Below are 25,694 nucleotides of genomic sequence, written 5' to 3'. Positions count from 1 at the left end.
CGTCCCGTGTTGAAATTCATAAATGCCCCATACACGTCTGTCACACACACACACGCATCAACACTGAATTTAACAATAATGAACAAGATAAAACGCAGGAAATATTAGCCCAGCAATATTGTCGTGGCAGGACCCACTCACGCGAGCATAGACTTCCCGCGGCTGCGTGAGCCTGTGTCTCTTGCGCCCTGTGCCAATCCTCTCTGCCTGCCCTGCAGTTGCCTAGTTACAGACACCAGCGCTGCTCACTGCACCCGCGCATTTTAAAACCGTCTACGTCCGATACTGCACCGCGTCCTCAAAAGACTCCTGCAAATGTACAGACGTGAGTGGGAAGATGCAAATCCTTGCTCGACAGCATCAGTGATGATTTTAAAGCGCATTGTGAAGTGTGTCGGCAATTGTTTTCTGTGGCGCTTGGTGGACAGACAGACAGGTGGTACTTTTTGTATTGAGGGGGTCTGGTCTAAAAGTTTAGTTGGCCTAGCCCTAGGGCACCCCTCAGTTGGGTAGAGGGGAGATTGGGGAATGGGGGTCACTGGCTAGCTCCCTGCACTTTGAGCATGGAACAGCAAAGTTGTAGTGGACAAGAAGGCCCTGGGGGCTTCTCTGCTCTCCATGTCTGAAGTGAAAATAAACAGCTGGCTCAGCCATGTCCCATCAAGGGAGCACAAAGGAGCACAGGAGGAGTGCTCACAGGCGGTTAGAGAGAGAGTGGGGTAAGTCAGTCCCCAGTGGTGGTGGTTCTAAAACCTCCACGTGGTGCATGGCTAAGCCATCAGGAGCGTTCCCATGTCAGCCTGGCTCTCTCGATAGTCTAGAGCCCACCTGGATAATCCAGGTGGGCTCTGTATTTTACCCCAGTAATATTACTGGGGGTCCCCAGTGACTTATGGCTCAGAGGGTCCTGGGCTGTTCCCCTTTCCCCTCTCCCCATGGTTACAAAGCTCCAGAACAAAAACACTGAGTCAGGTATGTGGAAAGCAATGCTTATCTGTCAGATAGCAGCAGCGACATGGCCACTTAGGGGCCTGGAGGTCGGCTAGAGTAGGATCGTACAAGGCAGTGGTTCCCAAACTGGGTCCCGACCCTTTGTATTTCATACATGGGATATCTAAAGTACAGAACATACAGTGTGGGGACAGTCAGACATACAGTATGTCACATGAACATCCCATGTCATTTAACTGTGTATCCTAAAACACATGCTTCTTCGTACAGAGAGAGATATTAAAACTAGACATGGGGTTTGCAACAACACATACCAACAAAGTCTTGGTTTTCACAATTTGTAAATTCAACTCAATTAAATTCAAATGTATTATAGTGTCAAATGACGAGGAGTTGTTTCAAGACATTTTACATCATGGGTGCCCCCCCCCACCCCCACCCCCAGCCAAAGCACTGGTTTTCTGGTGCCGATACCCGTTTCAGGAACCAGTTTTTGAACCAGAGTTTTGACCTGATGAAGAGCCTTGGCTCGAAACGTTGTCAATAAATTTACCTTGGAGCAGACGAGTGTGCGGGTTTATTCTTTTTCTTCATATTACTTTCCAACCCAGCACCTCAATGAAGTGATGTGCGTATTCTATTAGTTTTCATAGGAACCAGTTGGTCCCCAGTGCGCTCATCTGATACAAAGCCATGTGTACATCCTATAGCTCTGTGTACCCATTACCACGGACAGCAGCTCAAAACGCAACCATATGTTTAGGCTACAGTGGTTACTTAGAGATGAGAGCATTTTGAGCCGGGCAATAACATATCTCTCTCAGAGGGAGAGGGAGAGGGAGAGGGGGAGAGGGGGAGGGAGAGAGAGAGAGAGAGAGAGAGAGAGAGAGAGAGAGAGAACTAGCACAAGGAATTAACAATCTAACTTTGCAGATTACAGAGAGAGAGAGAGAGAGAGTTTGAGTGACAGAAATCCGCTCAGAATGTCATTGTGGGAATTCAGAATCAGGCCGGGGACATGCGTACTGCGCACGTTACAAAGCATTACACATACACCGCCCGTCTGGCGCATTCCCTGCGGAAGCTCGGCTTTCCCCCGCGGGTGCTCGGGCTCCGAGACACCCACAGGATGGGGCACCTATGCTTTACATAATGGGACATACAGGCCTGACGTTTTCCCCCCTGAGCAAGCATTTGGCGACAGTGGCATTAATCGTAATCAAGGCAAAAGTCTTCTTTAATAATCGGGATATTTCAAGTCATATCACCCTGAAATAAAGCATGAAAAAAAACTAAAAAACGTCAAATTCATTTCAGATCCTCTCACTTTTCTCTGTGCCCTTATCCCTGCCTTGTAATACTTTAAAAGGCACAGTGGGTTTTAATTTGCTTGTAGAACCCGGTAGGCTATTTTCACCGAATGACACATTCCTACGACGGAGTATGACATAGGGCTTAAGTGGTTTAAAAGGCAGAGAGGTTTGAGCTGTCCGTGGCAGCGTGTAATCATGTGTATACGATCACACAGGGGAGCGGTACGCAATTGAAAGCTGCCGTGTTTGAAGCCTATCGACAGGCAGAGTACTGTACTCCTGTCCAGAGACACGCAAAGGTATTTACCTCTATAAGTAATCACTCAGGGGAATGGGCCTGCTTGTTCCCCTAAAGCAGGGGTAGGCAACCTTAGGCACTGGTGCAGTGGTGCCAGCATTGGCACAGGGGAGGGTAATCACTGGCACACTGACATAAGTGTGTGAGTGAGGATTTTTGGTTTAAAATAAAATATTAAAACAAAAATGTAGTAATTCAATTAAGACCCCTCATATCTGTATGCAAATTACATCCTGCACATAAGTCGGACACGCAATCGTAAGGGATGTACATTTTCTGTGGCGAGCTGAAAAAGTAAGAGAACCGTGCATCTTTGACGAGAAATGGCGTGTTCACATGGAGCTGCATAGCCCAGACGATTGGAATATTTGTTCTCTGGGCAACGTGCACGGATAGCGTGTGTGTTTACAAACGATTGGACATGCGATCATAATGAATATACATTTTTTGTGACCTGTGGAAAGTTAAAAAAAATAATAATAAAAAAAAAATTGCTGGCAGTGGGCAAACACAGCCAGAAATAAATCTGGCAGTGAATGAGTTAATGGTCGAGTAAAAATGTCATCATTTTGGCCTCATTGACTGGCTCCAATAGGCTCTATGCACAGCAGCCATATTGGAAAGAAATTGGGCCTCTTCCAATTATACTAACTCTCCTCTCGGCTCCTCTCCTCTCCTCTCCTCCCTCCCCGCATTGCTTTGCGGCCCTAACCTCTAGTCCCAACCTCCCAACCTCCCAACCTCGGTCATGTGATAAAGAGGTCAGACTTCCTGTATCTGGTTGCTATGGCAACCTGCCAGATCAGGCTGAGGGTCTGATAGGCGAATCAGAGAATCAATCAAACCGAGAGTCCGATCACTGTTCGAGGTGGGGTAAGATGCCTAAAACATAGCCATAGCTCTGATCAACAGTCTCTGACGGGTCTTGGAGGCATGTGGAGTGATCCTGTGCTTGCGAATCGCTGCCGAACTTCGGAGCTTTTGTCAATTATATAGTAGTAAGATAAGATGAAGGTTCTGTTAGATTTTGTGTGGCACAGTGGTTCTCAAACCTTTTTATTTCAAGGACCCCCATAACTCTGAGAGTGTACAAATGGAACCAAATGGTCCCGGGTCCATTTGATTCCATTTGTACACTCTCAGAGTTACACACCCAGTAGGGGCCATGTGGAACCCCCTCAAGGAACCATGAGGGTCCCTGGACCACACTTTGAGACCCACTGGTGTAGCAGAGTGTTTCTAGTGAGCCAAAATGCACATATCAGCACCCTGACTCTGTTTGACCAGAATGGAACAGAGCCCTCATTAGTATCATTGGTAACACCTGCGGAAGGAAGACAGGAAGAGGCCCAATAACATGGCTACTATATGCATAGAGCCTATCGAACTGATCAGAGGGTTACAGAACTTGTAAGGCTGTTTTGGGGGAGCATAGCGGAGTATGTGGATGTTTCCCTGCTCAACTCCGCTCACGTGCTCTGGTTTAAATAGTTAACACATTGAATGCCAAAAACGGTCCGGACCGTTTTTGAGGGTCCAAACGAGAAGTGCCGAAAACGGTCCGGACCGTTTTTGACCCAATTCTATTTTTATACATGTGGGCCACGTGGGGCGCTAAAACGAAACTTTGACATCACCCAAGCAGTTTCTGAGAAGAAGAGGCTGGATGTGGCTCCATGTCAAAAATCCTTCCGGTCGGCGTTTTCAATGTTATCTCCTTGATTAAAAGCTTAATATCTCCATTTCTTTTTAATGTGGTGGAAACGAGCCGTTTTCGATCGGCGATCACGCTGCAATGGAGGGTCGCGTTGGAAATATTATTGTTCCAGGCGTTAGTCGGGACCCTCCGCCGTCTCGCACGCACGCTTTGTTTACATGCATTTCCGCGTCGGGGCTTCTCACAGCACGAAATGTATAACGCAAGTGGATGGAAGAAATGCTGGCACTCAACGTATAATATTTTAATAAACCTCTGGCACCCAATGTGTTAAGAAGGGATTTAAAACAAGGTTCAGCGAGCCAGACTTCCTCAGGCGGCGCATTTAAAAGTGTAGGAGCTCTAACTACAAAAACCCTGTCTCCTTTCTTGTTTATTTTGTTTTTTTTTACCAGGACCTTGGAATAACCAGCAGTGCTTTTTGCCTGAGGATCTCAGGCTATGTGTTTGCTCAAAGGGGGAGAGTAGTTCACAAATTTGAACGAGACCAGACCTTAGCTGGCCTTGAGTCAAATGTTTTACCCTGTTCTAAAAGAGACTGGCAGCCATTGTAGGGATGCTAAGATGGATGGCATGTGAGCAGTGGTGTAAAGTAACTAAGTACATGTACTCTTTTGAGGTATTTGTACTTTACTTGAGTATTTTCAATTTCCAATACTTTTACTTCTACTCCACTACATCTCAGAGGCAAATATTGTACTTTTACTCCACTACAATTGTTTGAAAACTTTAGTTACTAGTTACTTTGCAGATATCAATTATTACATTATAAAACATACATTACCACCACCATACATACCACTTTAGTCGTATTTTATACCTAGCCTATTTGAAAATAGCCGATCTACAAGCTCATACGAGCTTGTTGATCTGCTATTTTCAAACATTTCAGTACTTTTACTTTTGGTACTTTAAGTACATTTTCATACCAATACTTTTGTACTTTCACTCAAGTAAATTTTTAACTCCAGACTTTTACCTGTAACAGAGCACTTCTACATTGCAGCATTGACACTTTTACTTAAGTAAAACATTTGAGTACTTTTTCCACCACTGCATGTGAGCCAGTTAAAAGGCGAGCTGCAGCGTTCTCAACCAATTGGAGATGACGAAGAGAGTTGTTGGTGAGATGAGTGTACTAGAGTTGCAGACAGTAAAGTGCATCGACTTTAGCCGCATATCATACTCTATCGCTGAAGCATAAATTAGGATTAAGACGGAGAGGAGGCCGTCTGTTACCGCCCTACGAAGGCCAATGAGAATATGATAGCTGAACCTCAGGCCTAGCCCTCATAGCACACATTAATAATTAGTGCCGCTAGCCTTTGCAAGCAGAATAACTCAAAAGGCAGAGACAGTTCAAGGTATGAGGCTTTATTATCCCAGATGGCAAATTTTATTTGGAACAAGGCAACACCCCCTCCCCGTAAACAAAAAGTAGTGTACACTCTCTCACAACCAGACTATATATACAGAAAACATAGTGGCAATGCATTGAATAAGCAAAGCCAAGAGCAGTAAAATGTTCAAGGGGGTGAAAGAGCACGAGGCTGGAGAATCTATCTGTCCGTTATGTTGTAACGATTTATAACGTTTGGGAGAAGAGGAAGAAATAGTGAGAGATCGAGAAAGAATAAAACAAGATATAACGTTGGGAGTGTAATGATTGGTAGCAGACAGTGAAACTAACTTTTCTAGAAAGTAAAAGCCGGTAGCAAACAAACAAATGCAGAGCACTCAGTGTTATTTGTATACCCAGGGTTAGATGTGCTGGTGTGTGGGTGGGGGGGGGCTTAAGGGGAAATCCATGCCTCTGCTTTAGATTGTTGTGGTATTACTATATCTCTGCTGTCCGGCCGCAAACAGCTAACTTCGAAACGTAGATTTTTCAGGAAATGAAAAAAAAATATATATATACGTTTTTCAGGAAATGAAGAAAACCTTATATTTTTTAAAACAAAGCAATACTGCCTCATCAAAGTTGGTATAGTGACTTTATATATTGTCAGATACTTACATGTATCATTATATTATCACCACTTTACCCAAATCCAGCTCAAGTGGAGTTAAGAGTTTTGTCCGAACAGCTGACGCCTGACAATAGCTCCAATCGCAGCGGAGGGAGAGGTTTCAAATGGGGGCTATGAACTCCTTTCTTGTCACATTGCTCTCCTCATTAACATTGAGTGCCATTGGCGTGTTTCACGTGTTTTACGGCTATGGCGCAACGTGCCAATTTTTTTATTTGCTGCTCCATTCACTTCTTGTTTAACTTGTTACTGAAAAAGGCTGTATCTCGGCTCCTGAGCACTTTTTTTTTACTATGTATTTTTCAATGTTATTATGTTATTTTCAAAAAGCAGACAATTAATGTCAACGAGGTCCAATGACCTCGTTTGTGAAACCACACAGTGCAACCCTCAGTGATTAGCACCCATCAGGGGATCGATTATACTGGAGATAAATATTCTGTGACTACTTGATAAAAGGTATAAGAAAATTGAAAAATTGCTGGCACAGTTCGCAATATTTATTTTATTTTATTGGCACTGAATGAGTTAAATACTTCATAGATTTTATAAATAGAATTACTTGTTTTCATAACATTAGCGTCAGTGCTAAGTTTGATAAACAGGTACACTGCATAGTTTTAACATGACGGTCGGTACAGTTTGTTTATCTGCTGCGTGCTCCGCGGTAGATCTCTGTCTGGTATGCGCTCACTGCGCCCGATATGAGATATCTGATCTTGAAACATCTTAACACATCGTGTGCCAGAGGTTTATTAAAATAGGGTACATCTAGTGGCAGCATATCTTCCATCCACTTACGCTGATATGTTTCGTGCTGTAGAAGCCCCGCCGAGGACGCGCATGTAAACAAAGCCTGCGTGCGAGACGGCGGAGGGTCCCGACTAACGCCTGGAACAATAATATTTCTAACGCGATCCTCCATTGCAGAGTGATCGCCGATCGAAAACGACTCATTTCCACCACGTTAAAAAGAAATAGGAGATATTAAGCTTTTAGTCAAGGAGTTAACATTGGAGCAGACGACGACGCATTTTTGACATGGATCCACATCCGGCACACTCCTTGGATGATCCCAAAGTTTCGTTAGAGCGCCCCACGTGGGAAAAATATATATTAAAAAAAATGGGCCAAAAACGGTCCGGACCGTTTATGGCACATAACGCATAGCTTCTCAAAAACGGTCCGGACCGTTTTTGGCACTCAATGTGTTAAAAGTGGGCGTTCAGACTAATTTTTTCCAAAACAGAAGAATACATTTCTTGGCAAAGTATGTTATAATAATAATAATAATTAACAATCTATATATTTTTTGGGATCCATCTGGATCTCAGGCAATTCATTTCACCAATGTTCAACCTATCTTTATATAATTGCTCCTCACTAATGCTCATGATAAAATGATAAAACTTCTACTCACTCTGTGTCTGTGAGGAGGGCTGTCTACAGTTCGGAAACCCGCCTACCAGTGACATCATCGTTAGGCAGGTTTTATTTTTCAAATTTAGATTTTTATCAACACAAGAACAATGGCTTCGATTATAGAAAGCTACCTCCTCTGAGACACAGACCAAGTAGACAAAACATTTAGCATATTATCATGAGCATTAGTGAGTGAGGACCAATTATGAAGACACTACAGATTGAAAATGGGTGAAGTCATCCTTTAAGAAAAATAATAATCGGAGTACTTCTTTACTTCTTCCACCACTCTGTGTGTGTGTGTGTGTGTGTGTGTGTGTGTGTGTGTGTGTGTGTGTGTGTGTGTGTGTGTGTGTGTGTGTGTGTGTGTGTGTGTGTGTGTGTGTGTGTGTGTGTGTCCTCCAGAGGCGGGCGGCTCTACGTTCACCATCGGGAAGTCGGTGTGGCTGCTGTGGGCCATCGTCTTCAACAACTCGGTCCCCGTGGAGAACCCCCGGGGGACCACCAGCAAGATCATGGTGCTGATCTGGGCCTTCTTCGCCGTCATCTTCCTGGCCTCGTACACCGCCAACCTGGCCGCCTTCATGATCCAGGAGGAGTACATCGACACCGTGTCGGGCCTCTCCGACAAGAAGGTATAACTGTATTTTTTTGACCTATCCTGCTTTTTTTTCCTGTCCTGCTTTTACTCTTACCTCTATCCTCTCTAGGGGGGGGGAAATAATAGTTTATCACGATAGAAAAATGATGAAGGAGGCATGAGCTCGGCTCTAGGCTCTCCCTAGGCTGGCAGAGGGAGTGTAGCGCCCAGGATTACTTAAGTTTTCACGATTAAAACAAAATAGCAGATATACAAGCTCATAGCGCGGCACTCGCTATGAGCTTGTATATCTGCTATGTTTTTAATAGCCAAAGAAATCAAAAAATGACACAGATGCGTTCCCGGTCTTAATGGGTTAATAGAGCTTAAAGGGGTAGTTCACCCCCCAAATAACTTTTTTTCTATTGATTACTCACCCCATGGAGCCTTGAATTCATGGATATTTATTTGTTTTTGTCGCATTCCTTCCTTTATTATTTGATTATAATAAATTTAGCCCCATTGATTCCGGTAGGAGACACAAATGCATTTGTGTCTCCTACCGGAATCAATGGGGACACATTTATTATAATCAAATTATTGGCTTAGGAATGTGACAAAAACAAAAAAATATCTATGAATTCAAGGCTCCAGATGGTCAGTAATCAATAGAAAAAAAGTTATTTTGGGGGTGAACTACCCCTTTAAGCGAGTTATAAGCTCCAAACGTATAAGAACTACTTTGCGCGGCGGCGGAACATTTTAAATGCACCGTACGCGCAGAGATCTCGACTTAGTAAACATGTAGGTTAGTTTTGACATGCAAAACAGCTGGTGCAGATGGCACCCCGGTATACTGTCACTGTATACAGAGACATCCGGTGCCACTTGAATACTGATGAACTGAACAGTGGAAGGGGGGGGGGGGGGGGGTGTTGTATGCATAATCAGGCCACACAGTTTGATTTGAATATAGCGGGGAGAGAGATTTATAAATGAATAAAATATCCCCCTAACCTCAATATAACTTCCACATTTCCATAGTTTTTGCATTACTTAGTCTGTGTGAGGCAGCATTTCCCAAAGACTACAGTGTGTGATGTATAAAGTCCACAAAAGTCTCGCTCACCCTCCATCGCACTCCAAACATCTCATTTTGGCATAAGACCAACCCAACCCGCCCCGGTACACTCTCTTTCTCTCTCTCTCTCTCTCTCTCTCTCTCTCTCTACTAAGTTCAGCCTGAGCAGGAAAGCGAGTGCAGGACAGAAATAGGTCAGCAGACAGATTGGTGCGCAGTCTGGTGTGTGTGTGTGTGTGCGTGTGCGTGTGTGTGTGTGTGTGTGTGTGTATCCACCTGTATTGTAGAATTTGAGAAATAGACATTGTGAGGACCATAGTTCCACAAGAAAAAAAAACGGTTGTTTTAGGGTTAAAATAAAGTTATGGTCCGTACACACCTAGGAGTGTTTATTCTGTGCGATTAATTTGCATTAACTTAACCACTAAAACCCCATAATGGTTGAGCGGAGTCCCTCAGGGCTCTATACTAGTATTGTTTCTGTTTTCTGTTAGTTTGGGGAAAGCTTTTCACCGAAGAATAGTCGATCGACAAGCTCACGACGCGTCGCATGTCGCTATTTTCTGTGATAGCTTCCGATAGCTTTCCCCACAATACGGATGCTAGGATTTAAGAGGTTAAACTGCTGATTATTTTTCGAATTTTCCGTGCGAATGAAATCGCCAACCTGTATGAATCCAGGCATTTTAGGTTAGGGGTTAGAGTTTCCCCTATTCTATACTCAGTTGTGTGGCGCTGTCACGCACAAACAAAACAAAAACATTTGTACACACACACACACACACACACACACACACACACACACACATTACAGCTTAGATCAAGATTCTTCTTTTTAAGAAGTGTGACCCTATACGCCCGAGCCATGTCATTCTGTCTGAAGTGAGCCTGACACGGGCCTGTTCCATTCACGGCCCCGAGCCCGCTTTAAAACTGTATAATGTTGGCTGTTTTTCAGTGAATAAATTCTGATTCCGTTGTAATTGACGTTTATTGTTTTTATTAGTTTTTCCCTCCATTTCTCTAAATGGATCGGCCTTAACGACCGCTATCGGCCGTAACACCCCGCTGTAGCTTTATGTAGGCTATCAATCACAATCCGGTTGATGTGAGGTTACAAGGTTAATACACATACTATATCATTATGACGGTCAGTCTCATTGCCGTAAACTTTTAACATACTGTAAGTGCTTATGACATTGTATCTGACCACAAGACTGAGGACATGCGCGGGGCTCGGGTGGCGCAGTGGTAAAGTGACACTTAGCCTCAATTATTTGTACGAGCTCTTGTTTTATTGGATCTTGTTTATTTTGATACACTTATTGGTTTTAACTCTTGCTCATTTGATTCTGTCTCATCTGTTTAAGAAAGTAGGTAGCTGATATATTGCACTTTTACCTTAGCGCTTGGTATGCTCTTAGTTACTTGTTTTAGAAGAGAATGTACTTAAAGACTTCCAGTGATTAGTAGTTTCGTTCCCTACCTATGGTGAATGCACTTATTGTCGCTTTGGATAAAAGCGTCTGCTAAATGACCGTAATGTAACGTAATGTAATGTGCCTGCCCTCCACCACAGAGGCTCGCGGTTTGAATCCAGCACTAGTGCATCAGCTTTCTCGAGCGTCTATCTATAATACGAATACAATTGGCCCGTGTTCGGGCCAATTGTGTTCGTATTATAGATAGACAATAGGACATCCATGATAGGCAGCAAATACCGACGTACACAACATACTTTTTTATTTTATAATTTTTTTCTCTCTCTCTGAAATTCTCTTGAAAAATGTTTGAATTGTTTTTTAAATGTTTAATGTGGTCCCCCATCCATCCATCCATCCATCCCTGCAGTTCCAACACCCAGAGGAACAGTACCCGCCCCTCAAGTTCGGCACCGTGCCCAATGGCAGCACGGAGAAGAACATCCGCTCCAACTATCCTGACATGCACCAGTACATGGTCAAATATAACCAGAGAGGGGTGGAAGATGCCATTGTTAACCTGAAGACCGGGTCTGTCTGTCTTGCCTGCCTGCCTGCCTGCCTGCCTGCCTGCCCGCTCGCCTGCCCGCCCGTCTGTCTGTCTGTCTGTCTGTCTGTCTGTCTGTCTGTCTGTCTGTCTGTCTGTCTGTCTGTCTGTCTGTCTGTCTGTCTGTCTGTCTGTCTGTCTCTGCTGTTGGAGTGCGGCTGCTGAATAGGCCAGTTACTGTGATCAAACTTTATTTAGCACCTTTAGCTCAAGGTGCTTTTAGAGTAGACATATTTACAATGTGAAGCATAATAAAACATTTGACCAAATACATTAGTATGATCAAACGCTTCCAGTGGCAGCTTACGTGCTCAGCACGGAGAGAGAGAGAGAGAGAGAGAGAGAGAGAGAGAGGAGACTTTTTTGATTATGATCAAACTGTATTTAGTACCACTTTATTTAGCACCTTTAGCTCAAGGTGCTTTTTTAGAGACATATTTACAATGAGAAGCATAATAAAACAGTTGACCAAATACATTAGTATGATGATCAGATGCTTGCAGCAGCAGCAGAGGGAGAGAGAGAGGGTGTGGGGGGGGGTGAGAAGACGTTTTTGGAGGGAGAAGCAAAGGAAATGGGAATAATTGACAAATAGTAGCGACAAATAAATGAGTATACAAGCTCAATGCATTCACTGAATCATACAGGCCTGTGCTTGACGGGCCCACCCGTAAGGCATGGCTTCGAGCACATTATAAACACATTAGGGCCGTTCTGTAATGCCTGTAAGCCGAGCATGGGACTGTGCAGCTGCAGTAATCAATGTTCATGTGTGTGAACTGTGTGATGTAGCACTTCATGCACACAATGCTGGTTGTGTTTGCTGCTGTACAGTAACTGAACAATGTGTGAATGTTCAGTCGTTAAGACAACACAAACAGTTTAAATATGGAGATAAGAGGTTTCTGGCCCACAGCAATGCTAATCAATAGTTGCAGCCTGTCTTGTCTGTCTGTCTGCCTGTCTGTTAGTTGGATTCTGGTGTATTTCTCATTAGATAAGCTAACATTTCATGTCTATCTGTCGATATGCTCCATCTCACAAACACATTCTCACCTCTCTCTCTCTCTCGCTCTCTCTCTCTCGCTGTCGCTCTCTGTCTCTCTCTCTCTCCCTCTCTCTCTCTCTCTCTCTCTCTCTCTCTCTCTCTCTCTCTCTCTCTCTCCGTCACTGCACCATCACTCCACCAGCTCCCTCACTCTTCACTCTCTCTCTCACACACACACACACACACACACACACACACACACACACACACACACACACACACACACACACACACACATTACACATAGCTCCACATATGCACGCACGCACACATGCACGCACGCACGCACACACACACACACACACACACACACACACACACACACACACACACACACACACACATTACACATAGCTCCACATATGCACGCACGCACACATGCACGCACGCACACACACACACACACACACACACACACACACACACACACACACACACACACACACACACACACACACACACACACACACACATACATTACACATAGCTCCACATATGCACGCACGCACGCACACACGCACGCACACGCACACACTCACACACCTTCTCTAATGCAAGCGCATACAGTATGTATGCCAAATCAAAACACATCGCACACCCTAATCCACTCTCTCACACACTTGCACACGCCTACTGTATACATACACACACACACACACACACACACACACACACACACACACACACACACACACACACACACAGACAGAGCGGCAGCAGCATTTCTGTCTTTCTGTCTTTCCTAGTGATGTAGAATCTCTGTGTGTGTGTGTGTGTGTGTGTGTGTGTGTGTGTGTGTGTGTGTGTGTGTGTGTGTGTGTGTGTGTGTGTGTGTGTGTGTGTGTGTGTGTGTGTGTGTGTGTGTGTGTGAGAGAGTTGGATAATCCCAGTTTACTGTGTCATAAGCTTCAGTCATCACTCACCCCCATTTAGAAGCACAGTGTGAAAGTGCTGGCAAATTAGAAACCTCCCTGCTTTCTTCTCTTCTCTTCTCTCTCTCTCTCTCTCTCTCTCTCTCTCTCTCTCTCTCTCTCTCTCTCTCTCTCTCTCTCTCTCCCTCGCTGCCCTCGCATCCCCCCCCCCCCCCCCCCCCCCCGCCCGTTGTGTGTTCTGGGCACGTCTGTATTTAAACTTTATAATCCCCATCACTCTCCCCCTCTGTCTCCATTCTCCGTGTGTCTTCCTCCGGAGTGTGTAAATCTCTCTCTCTCTCTCTCTCTCTCTCTCTCTCTCTCTCTCTCTCTCTCTCTCTCTCTCTCTCTCTCTCTCTCTCTCTCCTCTACCGTCCTGCCGTCATTCTGTTCATAAATCCTCCTCCTCCTGCTCTCACTCACACATTATGATCAGTGTTTTTATATCCTCCTCCCGGTGAGTTTGAGCTGCTCCTCGGAGTCCTGAGCCTGCTTTGATAAGCACCAAACCCCCCTCACCACACCAAACCCCCCTCACCACACCAAACCCCCCTCACCACACCAAACCCCCCTCACCACACCAAACCCCCCTCACCACACCAAACCCCCCTCACCACACCAAACCCCCCTCAGTCACCACACCAAACCCCCCTCACCACACCAAACCCCCCTCACCACACCCAAACCCCCCTCACCGTCACAACCGCTTCACCCCCACCCATCAGCAGCCCTATTCTGGGGGGGGGGGATGTAAATTGGTGTAAAGTAACTGAGTACATTTACTCAAGTACTGTGCTTAAGTACAATTTTGAGGTACTTTTTACTTTACTGGAGTATTTCCAATTGTCTATACTTTTACTTACTACTCCACTACATCTCAGAGGCAAATATTGTACTTTTACTCCACAAAAATTGTTCGAAAACTTTAGTTACTAGTTACTTTGCAGATATAAATTATAAAATATACATTAACCACTTCAGCCCCATTTGAAAATAGCCGATCTACAAGCTCACAACGCGACGCGTTGTGAGCTTGTAGATTTGCTATTTTCAAACATTATAGTACTTTTACTTTTGGTACTTTAAGTACATTTTGATACCATTACTTTTGTACTTTTACTCAAGTACATTTTGAATTCCGGACTTTTACTTGTAACTGAGTACTTCTACTTTGTAGTATTGATAGTAAAACATTTGAGTACTTTTTTCCACCACTGAACTGATACAGATTGTCTATGTTTGTACATAATCGTTGCTGTCGGGCAGAAACCTCTAGTGTTTTTTTTTCATAAATGAACGCCCTACTTGACCATACCGCAGCGTTTGACCAAGTACAGAGACAACCCGTGTCCAGTGTACTAAGCGTAGGGAGACATATGTCCAAAATGGAGATACTGTAAGAGGTTTCTGTCCGATAGCAACGTTATTATATTACCCTACTTCCCTGCGTTTGCTCTCCATCTCTCTCTCTCTCTGTCTGTCAGTCCACATCACTCACCAGGTACATGAGACTCACCTTTACAATTTACCATTTACCTCCCCGCTGCCTTCCTCTGGGCGTCCCCTCATTTACAGCTGTCAGTGTCTCTCTCTCTCTCTCTCTCTCTCTCTCTCTCTCTCTCTCTCTCTCCACGGCCATTAAATGATGAATGAATTGTCTCTCGCTCCCATTACAGGAAGCTGGATGCTTTTATTTATGACGCCGCAGTGTTGAACTACATGGCCAGGAAGGACGAGGGTTGTAAGGTGAGCGCACACACACACACACACTCACACTCACACTCACACTCACACACACACACACAGACCTAATGATGTTAGTCGTCACTCCATCACTTTTTTTAACACACCCGCATTATGCTAACACTTAATTGCCTTCTGTGTCAGACATCTTCTGTGTGTGTACTGTGTATCTATCAATCTATCTGGTGTCATTTATTTTGTTTTGTTTCAAATGGAAGCAATCTGTCTGAGTGTGTTCTAAGTCAGTGGTTCTCAAACTGTGGTTCGGGATTTTACAATTGGTTGCATGCTGAAAATAGCCAATCTACAAGCTCACAACGTGTCGCAGCGCGACGTGTGGTGAGCTTGTAGATCTGGTATTTTCAGGGCTATTTAAAAAGAATAACATCTTGAAAAAAAGATTTTGAATATCTTGTAAACATTTCGCATTGCTTGACGGGTAGAGAGCCCTGCAGGTTCGATTCCCGGCCCCCACCCAATGTGTCCCCTTAACCCCTAACTGGCTTGTAATCGGCTATAATTTTTTTTTTTACTTAAGTAAAAGTATCAATACCACAATGTAGAAGTAAAAGGCCTGTGTTCAAAATGTTACTTGAGTAAGAGTACAAAAGTATTGGCATCAAAATATACTGAAATGTTTGAAAATAGCCGATCTACAAGCTCACAACACATCGCGACGCGTTGTGAGCTTGTAGATCGGCTATTTTCAAATAGCATATGTATAAAATAGGGCTTAAGTGGTTATTGTATTTTTTACATTAACCACTTGAATCCTAGCATCCCTATTCTGAGGGATCTACAAGCTCACAACGCCTCGCGCTGCGAGGCGTTGTGAGCTTGTAGATCGGCTATTTTTGGCAAAGAGGTGTAGAGGGAAATGTATAAAATAGTGGTTATTGTATGTTTCATAATATCATAATTTATATCTGCAAAGTAACTAGTAACTAAAGTTTTCAAATAATTGTAGTGGAGTAAAAGTACAATATTTGCCTCTGAGATGTAGTGGAGTAGAAGTAAAAGTATTGAAAATGGGAAATACTCCAGTAAAGTAAAAATTCCTCAAAAGTGTACTTAAGTACAGTACTAGAGTAAATGTACCTAGTTGCTTTACACCACTGGTTTTGGGACATACAGGGTTTCTACCCGACAACAAGGATGTGAACACATCCTGCTGTCGTAGCTGTCTGACAGCCCTTCCAAAATAACACTCTCCAGCTCGAGTGTCGTTTATTTTCTCCCCTTTTTATTTTTTTATTATTTTCTCCATTTATTTCTTGATAAAGGAGATGAGGGGAGCTGTTTTTCATTCCTCTTTTTAATCTCTAACGTCACTCAGTCAGGCCCCACACACACATCACTGACTTTCTTATCAGCCGCTACAACTTCCCTTAAAGGGTAATTACACCCGTTGTTTCAGCCTGTCTTATTCTACTACACAATCTTTTGGACAACACGTTGTGTGGCGCGCGCGCATGTGTGCGTGTGCGTGTGTGTGTGTGTGTGTGTGTGTGTGTGTGTGTGTGTGTGTGTGTGTGTGTGTGCGTGTGCGTGCGTGCGTGCGTGCGTGCACGCACTGAGGTACTCTGACATGGGATGAGGCCAGAGAGGGCAGCAATGCAGAGTGAAAATCTGAAATGCTAAATTGTATTTGAAAAGGTCTTTTCTACCATACTAATTTTGTAATGATGGATTCATAATTACATTTACATATATAGAATCCATTCAAACATGTACAGTAACATCACAAGTCTCTGTTATATCTGATGAAGCGTCCCTTCACTGTAGTTCTCAAGCAGTGTGCCGAGAACACACTGGTGAGTCAAGTCCAGTTCACCAATCACACGTTATTAATGCATTATAAACAACTACGCCTACTTAAAAGTTATTATTTTTTACTATAGCAGGGGTCTTCAACAGGGGGTTCCGGACCCCTAGGGGGTCCTCATAGCTACTATAGGGGGTCCGCCAAATCTTTGTGTGAGGATTTTTGTAGATCGTCTATTTTTGGCAAAGAGGTATAGAGGGAAAAAAGAGAAAAAAAAGTTTAATCTGATACACAATTTTATACAATATAGAGGGGGTCCCTGCTTCATCTCTCTCTCAGCTAGGGGGTCCTTGGGCTGAAAACTTTGAAGACCCCTGTATAGTATATCAGTACACTCATTTACCATATATAACATTCCCCAAATTACATACAGTAGGCTACCCATACATTCCTATTTTAACACTATACTTAAAAGTAACTGTGAAAATAGCCAATCTACAAGCTGGAAAATTATACACTTTCCAAAAGTATGAAATAGGGCCTAAGCGGTTAAACTTTTCCATTTGGCATTTGAATAAAAGATAATTACTTTTACCGAGTGTTAAAAGTGACAACACGTGTCACATAGAGACTATTTTTGCATGGATATGAACTCGGCAATGCCTTGGAGATTGTGACTTGCCCTTTGGCGCTGCCTTGGGGCACCAAAAAAAAGAAAGTTGTTGAAAAGCACTTTAACCCGTTAAGACCTGGAACGCATCTGTGTCATTTTTAGATTTGAGCTAAAAAGCATTATTTTACACTTTGGCTATTCAAAAATAGCAGATATACAAGCTCGTAGCGCGACAAGCTTGTAGATCTGCTATTTTTGAAAAATCGAGAACATTTGTTCAAATCTTTGAATATATATATTTTTAGTGAACATTTTTAACGCAAATCTTTGCTTCTGGGGGGTCCCTGGAACAACGTATTTTGAGATGGGGGTCCGCGCCCAAATACATCTACATTGTGGGGTCCTTGACATGAAAAGGTTTGAGAACCACTGAATATAGCAACATAGGTTATTTTCAAAAAACTGTTGTGATTTAGAAGACATTTTGTAGAATCGGAAACCTCAGGTCTTAATGGGTTAACCAAACTTTAACATTATGCACCCGCTGTGTTATTCTCTTTCCCTTCTCCCTCCCAAGGTGATGACCATAGGCTCAGGGAAGGTTTTTGCCACCACAGGCTACGGTATCGCCCTGCACAAGAACTCTCGCTGGAAACGTCCTTTAGACCTGGCTCTACTGCAGCTGGTGGGAGATGGTGAGCTTAAACTATCCATCATAGTCAGGGTTTTCACCTCTCTCTATGATGTCGTCCTATAAACGCACACACACCCCACACACGCACAGCTGCTATAAAGTAGCTATACACACTAAAACTCCTCAGCGGTTCCTTTAACCCTGAGAGTGTACAGCTGTAACCCGAACGGACCCGTAAGCCCGTTTGGTTACAGTTGTACACTCTAAGAGTTATAAATGCATATAATAACCACTGGCAGTTTTACTGTGTACTTTTTAGAGAGTAAGGAAATATAGCCCCGAGGAGGCTTAATGGTGTGGTGGTTTCCGGCACGTTCCAAGGCACATTTTTATGAAGGGAGGAAGAATAAAGAAGAAGTGTGCCTGCCTTGGACCCGCCAGAGACCACCGCACCAGTAAGTGGCCTCTGGCAATATATTTTCTTTGACTTTTTCCGCACCTCACTGACACTGAGCCCATTTTTTACATACTTTTGTTAATTGCTTTTTTTTTCCGGTACAAAGTTGACTTTTAAAGTATTTATGGGAGCCCTTAAAAATTACAGCTCATTCATCCTCCTATAATTTCACAAACCTCTGTAGTGGTGTAGTGCGTGGTGAGGCCAAAATTGGTTCTGGCTGGTTCTCCTCAGTGGCTGAAGCAATTGATCTGAATTTGCACACAGCCATTGACCATTACCATGCCCACGGAACTGCGAAAGCCCGATTTTCGATATCCAAAAATCTCAGCTGTTTATTAGCGTTTTTGTGTAAAACGTTGTCGACATGGTTACGGGGCTGCCCAGCTATGGGACGAACTGCCTCCCGGGTTGCCAGATCATGTGCGCATATCCCCCAACGGGTATGGACTGGTTGAGAGTAACTAAGCTATGCAATGTTTATTAAATTGGATACGATAACCAGTTGCTGTTACTAGCTGCTGGTTGGGATTTTATATCTGTCAGTATGTGTACAGTACATTACTCAGAGATGATCTGTTATTATACAATAACAGGTTACTACATCTAATGAATTATTTTTTAGTCTATAAATCATTTGGCGATGTGCAGTCGTCAATGCATGATTAATTTTTAATGGTTGCACGGTGCCTACTTCATCACAAGAAAGACAGTTTTAACCTGTTGTGTGGAATCTTGAAACAGGATGCCGGTAATCATCTAATTAGGAGGGAAACGGGACCAATCATGCTGTGTTACATGTGCTCCAAACATAGTGCTTCTTACCATTATCCCCTGAGGTTTTGCCGGAGCACCGTTGCCAACCGCCCCGAGCATTTCCAGTGCAAAAATCAGAATCTTGCATGCAGCTTTTTTGGCGTGTAGCGGGAAGACATGTCATCTTGCATTGTTGTTTCCCTGAAGTGACATTTTTTTAAATAACCAGCAGCAGCTGTACACAACGCTAAGTGACAGTAGGAACGGAGTAAGTCCAGTTGTTTTTAAATCATTCACAATAATGATGACACATTATTTGAGCTGTTCCGCACGCCGTGCGCATATGTATCAACAGTTGTCGTTAGTCATTTTAGAAACGCCAGCACTATCACTTGGAACGAAAAAGAGGAGCTTCTCTTCTCCGTGTTTGTTTGCAGTTTTTTGCCAAGCGCGACTATGGGAGCACACCCACGCGTGTGTCAGCGCGTCTTTTGTTTGGCTCCCAAGAGGCTCCTAAAGCCGATGGAGGTTGGAGACGTTGCCCGGTTTCTCAGTATACGGCTGAGCCGAGTCGGCTGAGCAGTGTCAGTGTCAGCAGGCCCACACCCCACGGGAGGATGTCTTTCCCAGGTGTTTCGCCCAGGTGGACAGGGTTTTGAGGTTAGGTTTAGGCATGATTTATGTGAGGTTAAAGGGGAATTTTGGACCACGGTTTTCTTACCTTTTCTATGATGTTATGATATCCTAGTATGAATGGTACAGTAGAAGAACTCCATCCATGGTCAGCCACAGCTAAAATAGGCCAATAGGCCAATAGGCCTTGCGCTAGATCGCATATTTTGATCGCTTTTTTTCTTATTTTTTTTTGTGAGATCTGACGTTCATGGTGACAGAACACTATGCAACATGATTGTCTTGAATGCGCCCCACCTAGACGAGATTGAAATCTCGAGATTGAAAAAAACGTCGTCCAAAATTCCTCTAAGGTTATGGTTAGGCATAGTGTTTGTGAGGTTAGGGTTATGGTTAGGGTTAGGTTTAGGCATCGTTTTAGTGAAGTTAAATGTTAGAGTCCCTACACCCCACACAGAACTGTCCACTCATCAGTGGTGCTGAAATACTTTTAGTTCTAAGGCAGGGGTCTTCAACAGGGGGGTCCGGGATCCCTAGGGTGTCCTCAGAGTTACTATAGGGGGTCCACCAAATCTTTGTGTGATAGGATGTTTTTTGTTTTAACTTTAACCACTTGAACCCTGGCATCTCTATTTTTAAGGAACATTAGCCGAAAATAGCAGATCTACAAGCTCAGAACGCCTCGCGCTGCGAGGCGTTCTGAGCTTGTAGATCGGCTATTTTCAGCACAGAGGTTTGGGGTAGGTTTTCCAAGTATTGAGTGGTTTAAGTGGTGAACCGCCTGAAAATACACATTAACATGAATCCAACACAATGCTACACATTGATAGTGCTGTCAAAGCAGTCTATGAAGCTCTCTATGAACAAGTTTAATCTGCAACACAATGTTATACAATATGTAGTGGGGGGGGTCCCTGCTTCATCTCTCTCTCTCAGCTAGGGGGTCCTTGGGCTGAAAATCGTTGAAGAACCCTGTCCTATAAGGCATGACGGGTAGATGTGCTATCCGTGGTGCTGAAAGAGGTTCAGTTAATCTGTGGAGTCTTGAAAGTCATTGTAGCATTGCTTGTTTTTTTTCCCATGATCTTCGAGTCTTAGAGGAGCACTCTCAGAGTTACAGACCTGGCTGTAAAGGGTCCATTTGGACCAGCTCAAGGAACCCCACTTTGAGAACCACTGGTTTAGATGTATCACAGCCATACATGTTAGTCATAGACCGTTAAAATAAATATATGGACAGCGTCACGCCATTGGTTTCTACAGACCGTACATGAAGCCTCTTTCTATATCCGGTTGATATCCGGTCCGAAATGCAAACAGCAATTAATGCTATTGGCTGAAACCGCAGCGAGGGCGGGGCTTCACTCGGTAGAACCAGTAGAAACCACAGAAACATACATACAATACTTTATCATTAATTTTAAAATAAATGGGACCATCATTTACCAAAACACATCATCATGGTGATTGAAAGAAATAGTATTTATGACCAGGGGTGCACATAACTTTTTTTGGTCTAGTTCTCAGGGGAGCACCTTGATATGTTACTTGGTGCTCACCAAATAAAGAAATAAATACATTTTGCCACGACACGTCTCGCAGGATGGATAAAAGAGGGATACATGGATAAGGATAAGGATAATTCCTTTAACAGGTCCGTTCATGAAAGTCCTTGCGGTCTTGTTTCCAATGAGGGCCTGTGAGCAATTAGGGGTTAAGAGTCTTGCTCAGGGACATATTTCATTTCATCGACACATGTGCTGGCCTGGCCTGGAATCGACTCACTAACCACTCAGCTATGGCCGCCCCTAAACTAGCTTAACCTGTCTGTGCAATGGTCTGCATGATGCGGGACCCCCCTTCTCGTGAATGATAGCACTCCCGACATTAACTCCAAACCTCTTGAATAGTGGAATGTCCTCTTCAATGAACACTTAGGTCGTGCATGTTTCGCTTTGTGGAAGGCCAACAGAAATATCTTACACAGTGCTTGACGTTGTTCTTCATTAATTTTGTCCTGCCACCTGTCAAGAGGGCGACTCCGATCCTGGCTGCTCCTGTTATCAATTGTTTGCACTGTGTTGATGTGCTCTTTGCTTTTCTCATGCTTATCAAAAGCTGGGTGACTGAAATTCTTTGTCCCTGTATAAAAGGCGCCGCTTTTATCCGCCAGATTGGGATGTTCACGGCATATTTTGCACCACATCACGGTGCGTTGTTCATCATCGGTGACGAGTGCCTGTGTAACGCAGCAACGAAGCTTGCTGTGTGCGACTGGCTGTGTCAGGATTCGAGGCCACACTCACACATGCACGTGCAGCATGCGTCCCCCTCCCCCTCCGCCTCCGCCCCATGGGTGTGTAGTATGGGGCGCGTATGGGGCGGACGTGTGCTTCACCGTGAATGTGTGAGTGTGGCTTCCGGAAGTAAATTCCTGTCCCCGCGGTCCCAGCTGTTGGTACGCGAGAGCGCCTCCCTTCGTTTGATGTTGCCGCGCAGCATGCATTTTGACGACGCATCCGCACCAGTTATGTGCTCCCCTGTTTATGACAATGTTTATTAAGGTAATACAATCAAGTGTAAAGTTCGGCCAAAAACCCCATCCGCTTCAATAGAGCCTAATTGCCTCCGCAACCAGCAGGGGTGAAACAGCGGTGAAACGGTGAGACTACAGGCCATTTCATATGAACTGTCACACTTCCTATATAGCCTCAATTTACAAGCTGGATGCTAGCCCCTTGATTTTAGTACATATCAGTCATTCCTCAGTGAGTAGTCCGCTGTAGGCCACATCTAGTGGTGATGTCATGTTAAATTAGACCCATACACGCTACCAAAAACATATATTGACCAATACAAATGCTTTGAAAATGCGGAGACAATGTTGCCCGTGAGAGTCAGTTTTCTGTGTTTCGCTACTCCTGCAGTCGTTGAGCTGTGACTTTGCTGGGGCTTCGGGTGCGAGTTCAGAAATGGACTCAGCTTTGCGAAAGTGTCTAGCAAGATCACTGGCACTTGGGCAGACCATTCTCTCACTGATGTGATGTCTATGTCGTCTCTGTCGGGTGGAAACCTCATATGTCCAAAACTGTTACTTTTCAGGGATTCGAATTTTAAAAAGTAGCAAAAGCTGCAGATCTACAAGCTTCGCGGCCGTGAAGTGGCGCGTTTTAACCCTTTAAGACCTGGAGCATCTGTGTCATTCTTGGATTTCAGCTAAAAAGCATTATTTTACACTTTGGGCTATTCAAAAATAGCAGATCTACAAGCTCATAGCGCGGCACCGAGTGCCCGCACTATGAGCTTGTAGATCTGCTATTTATGAAAAATCGTGAAAATGTGTGCAAATCTTTGAATTATATATTTTTTAAGCGAACATTTGTAACTGAAATCTTATTTTGAGATAGGGGTCGGCGGCCAAATACATATAATTTTGGGGGTCCTTGACATGAAAAAGATTGAGCACCACTGATATAGAAACATACGTTTTTCAGAAAACTGTTGGGATTTAGAAGACATTTTGTAGAATCGGCTTCAGGTCTTAATGGGTTAATTTAAGAAAAAGAAAAAAACACAAAGAGTTAGAATATGGAGATAAGAGGTTTCTGCCCGACAGCAGCAACGATATATTAAAAAAAACATAAAGACCACAGCTTCATAGACGGGGGGGAAAAATCCCTTCAGCCATACATTGTGACAACCAGAGGCTCAATGTAACACCACTCTGCACTTCTCATTTATCCCAAGTGCTGTAAAGCTGCTCAGCTGGAACAGATAGACTCACACAGCCTATAACGTCCTTCATGCATCTTCTATATTTTTGTCAGGGTTGGAAAAGGTACTCAGATTTTTAAGTAAAAGTAGCAATACTGCAATATAAAAACTCTGTTACAAGTAAATGTCCCGTATTCATGTTATTTGAGTGAAAGTAGAAAAAAAAAGAAGTAATGGCATCAAAATATACTTAAGCTGTGAGCTTGTACCGTAGATGGCCTATTTTCGATTAGCCGAAGTATAAAATATAGGGCTTACGTGGTTAATGTATGTTTTGTAATAATCTAAATCTGCAGAGTAACTAAAGCTGTCAAATAATTGTAGTGGAGTAAAAAAGTACAATGTTTGCCTCTGAGATGTAGTGGAGTAGAAGTATTAAGTGTCAGTGTAAAAGTGTGTAAAAGCACCTCAAAATTGTACTTTAATAACAGTACTTAAACGAGTAACGAGTTAAAACGAGTAAACGTATGTTACCTCCCACCCCTGCCATCCATGGTGTTGTATCGTAGGCTCGTGTTGTGTTGTTGTGCCCTGCTGTACAGCAAAACATCTCTTAGTTTTTTAGGGGACAATAAACCCTTGAGCTCCAAGTTGGAGAGGGGAAGGGAGGGAGGCGGTCAGTGGGAGGGAGGCGGTCAGTGGGAGGGAGGGAGGGAGGGAGAAGACAAATACCCGGGACAATAACCCATTGAAACCGGGAAAAGCATCTGTGTCACTTTAGATTTCTTTGGCTATTAAAAAATAGCAGATCTACAAGCTCATAGCGCGGCACCGAGTGCCACGCTATGAGCTTGCAGATCTGCTATTTTTGAAGAAAAAAAAATCGAAAACATTTGTGCAAATCTTTGAATATATATTTTAATTTGAACTCAAATCTTTTTTTCTGGGGGTCCCTGGAACAACATATTTTGAGATGGGGGTCCGCGGCCAAATACATATAATTTTGGGCGTCCTTGGCATGAAAAAGGTTTGGGAACCACTGATATTATAGCAACATAAGTTAAAAAAAAACTAAAAACTGTATTACTGGATTTAGAAGACATTTGTAGAATCGTCAGAAGTAAAGATTTTAGTTAAAACGTTTGCTTTAAAAAAACATATATATTCAAAGATTTGCACACATTTTCATGATTTAAAACAAAACAATGCAGATATACAAGCTTGTAGCGCGGCACTCGTTGCCGCGCTATGAGCTTGTAGATCTGCTATTTTTGAATAGCCCAAAAGTATAAAATAATGGTTATAGCTAAAAACCTAAAAATGACACAGTAATGGGTTCCCGGATTGAATGGGATAAAGGGAGCAATAACGGAGGGAAGGGCACGGGTTTTTTTTTTTTAAATGACAGGAAGATGAAAGAGTGAGCGAGGAGGGCGGCGCGGAGGATAAAGATGCAGGGGGTTGATGACAACAAGAGGGCGCCGGGGAGATGGAGCGAGAGAGGCGAGAGAAGGAGGGCAGGAAGGGGGGATGAATATATACCGACCCGGGGAGGGAGGGAGCGATGCAATGGGGGCCGGGAGGAGGTTTTTGATTGAGACGGCCGGGAATAATGGAAAGACGGAATGGAAGGGAAAGCGGGGCAGAGGGCTGATGGCGCCGCCAAAGAGGTTTTGTAGGTCGCTTTATTGGCTGGCTGGAGGAGAGAGGAAGCGGCAGACAGAGGTGATGTACAATGCGGGCGCTCGCCATCAGTGCAGGTGATGAAGAGTCCCTTGACCTGTATGTGTTTCAGGTATACCGCCAGTGGTGGAAAAAGTACTCACATTTTTAGTAAAAGTATCAATACTGCAATGTAGAAATACTCTGTTACAAGTAAAAGTCCGGAATTCAACATTTACTTGAGTAAAAGTACCAACAGTATTGGTATCAAAAATGCACTTAAAGTACCAAAAGTAGAAAGTACTCATTATGCAGAATGTCCCGTTTCACCAGTTTTC

At 43.8% G+C, this 25,694-nt stretch overlaps 1 protein-coding gene across 1 annotated transcript in view; it reads left to right on the top strand.

Annotated features, from left to right (window-relative positions):
* grin2db (glutamate receptor, ionotropic, N-methyl D-aspartate 2D, b) overlaps positions 1-25,694 on the top strand; it is a gene marked incomplete at both ends in the record, with an annotated part of 148,659 nt that overhangs the window by 81,089 nt on the left and 41,876 nt on the right. Inside the window, 4 exon segments of the mRNA XM_080426671.1 lie at positions 8,137-8,366; positions 11,244-11,404; positions 15,056-15,125; positions 18,078-18,195. Coding sequence (XP_080282797.1) covers positions 8,137-8,366; positions 11,244-11,404; positions 15,056-15,125; positions 18,078-18,195 — 579 coding nt within the window.

The sequence above is a fragment of the Gymnoscopelus braueri genome, assembly GCF_963280865.1.
Source record: "Gymnoscopelus braueri genome assembly, chromosome: 4".
Lineage (NCBI taxonomy): Eukaryota > Metazoa > Chordata > Actinopteri > Myctophiformes > Myctophidae > Gymnoscopelus > Gymnoscopelus braueri.
This window is presented reverse-complemented; position numbering and strand designations above follow the sequence as displayed.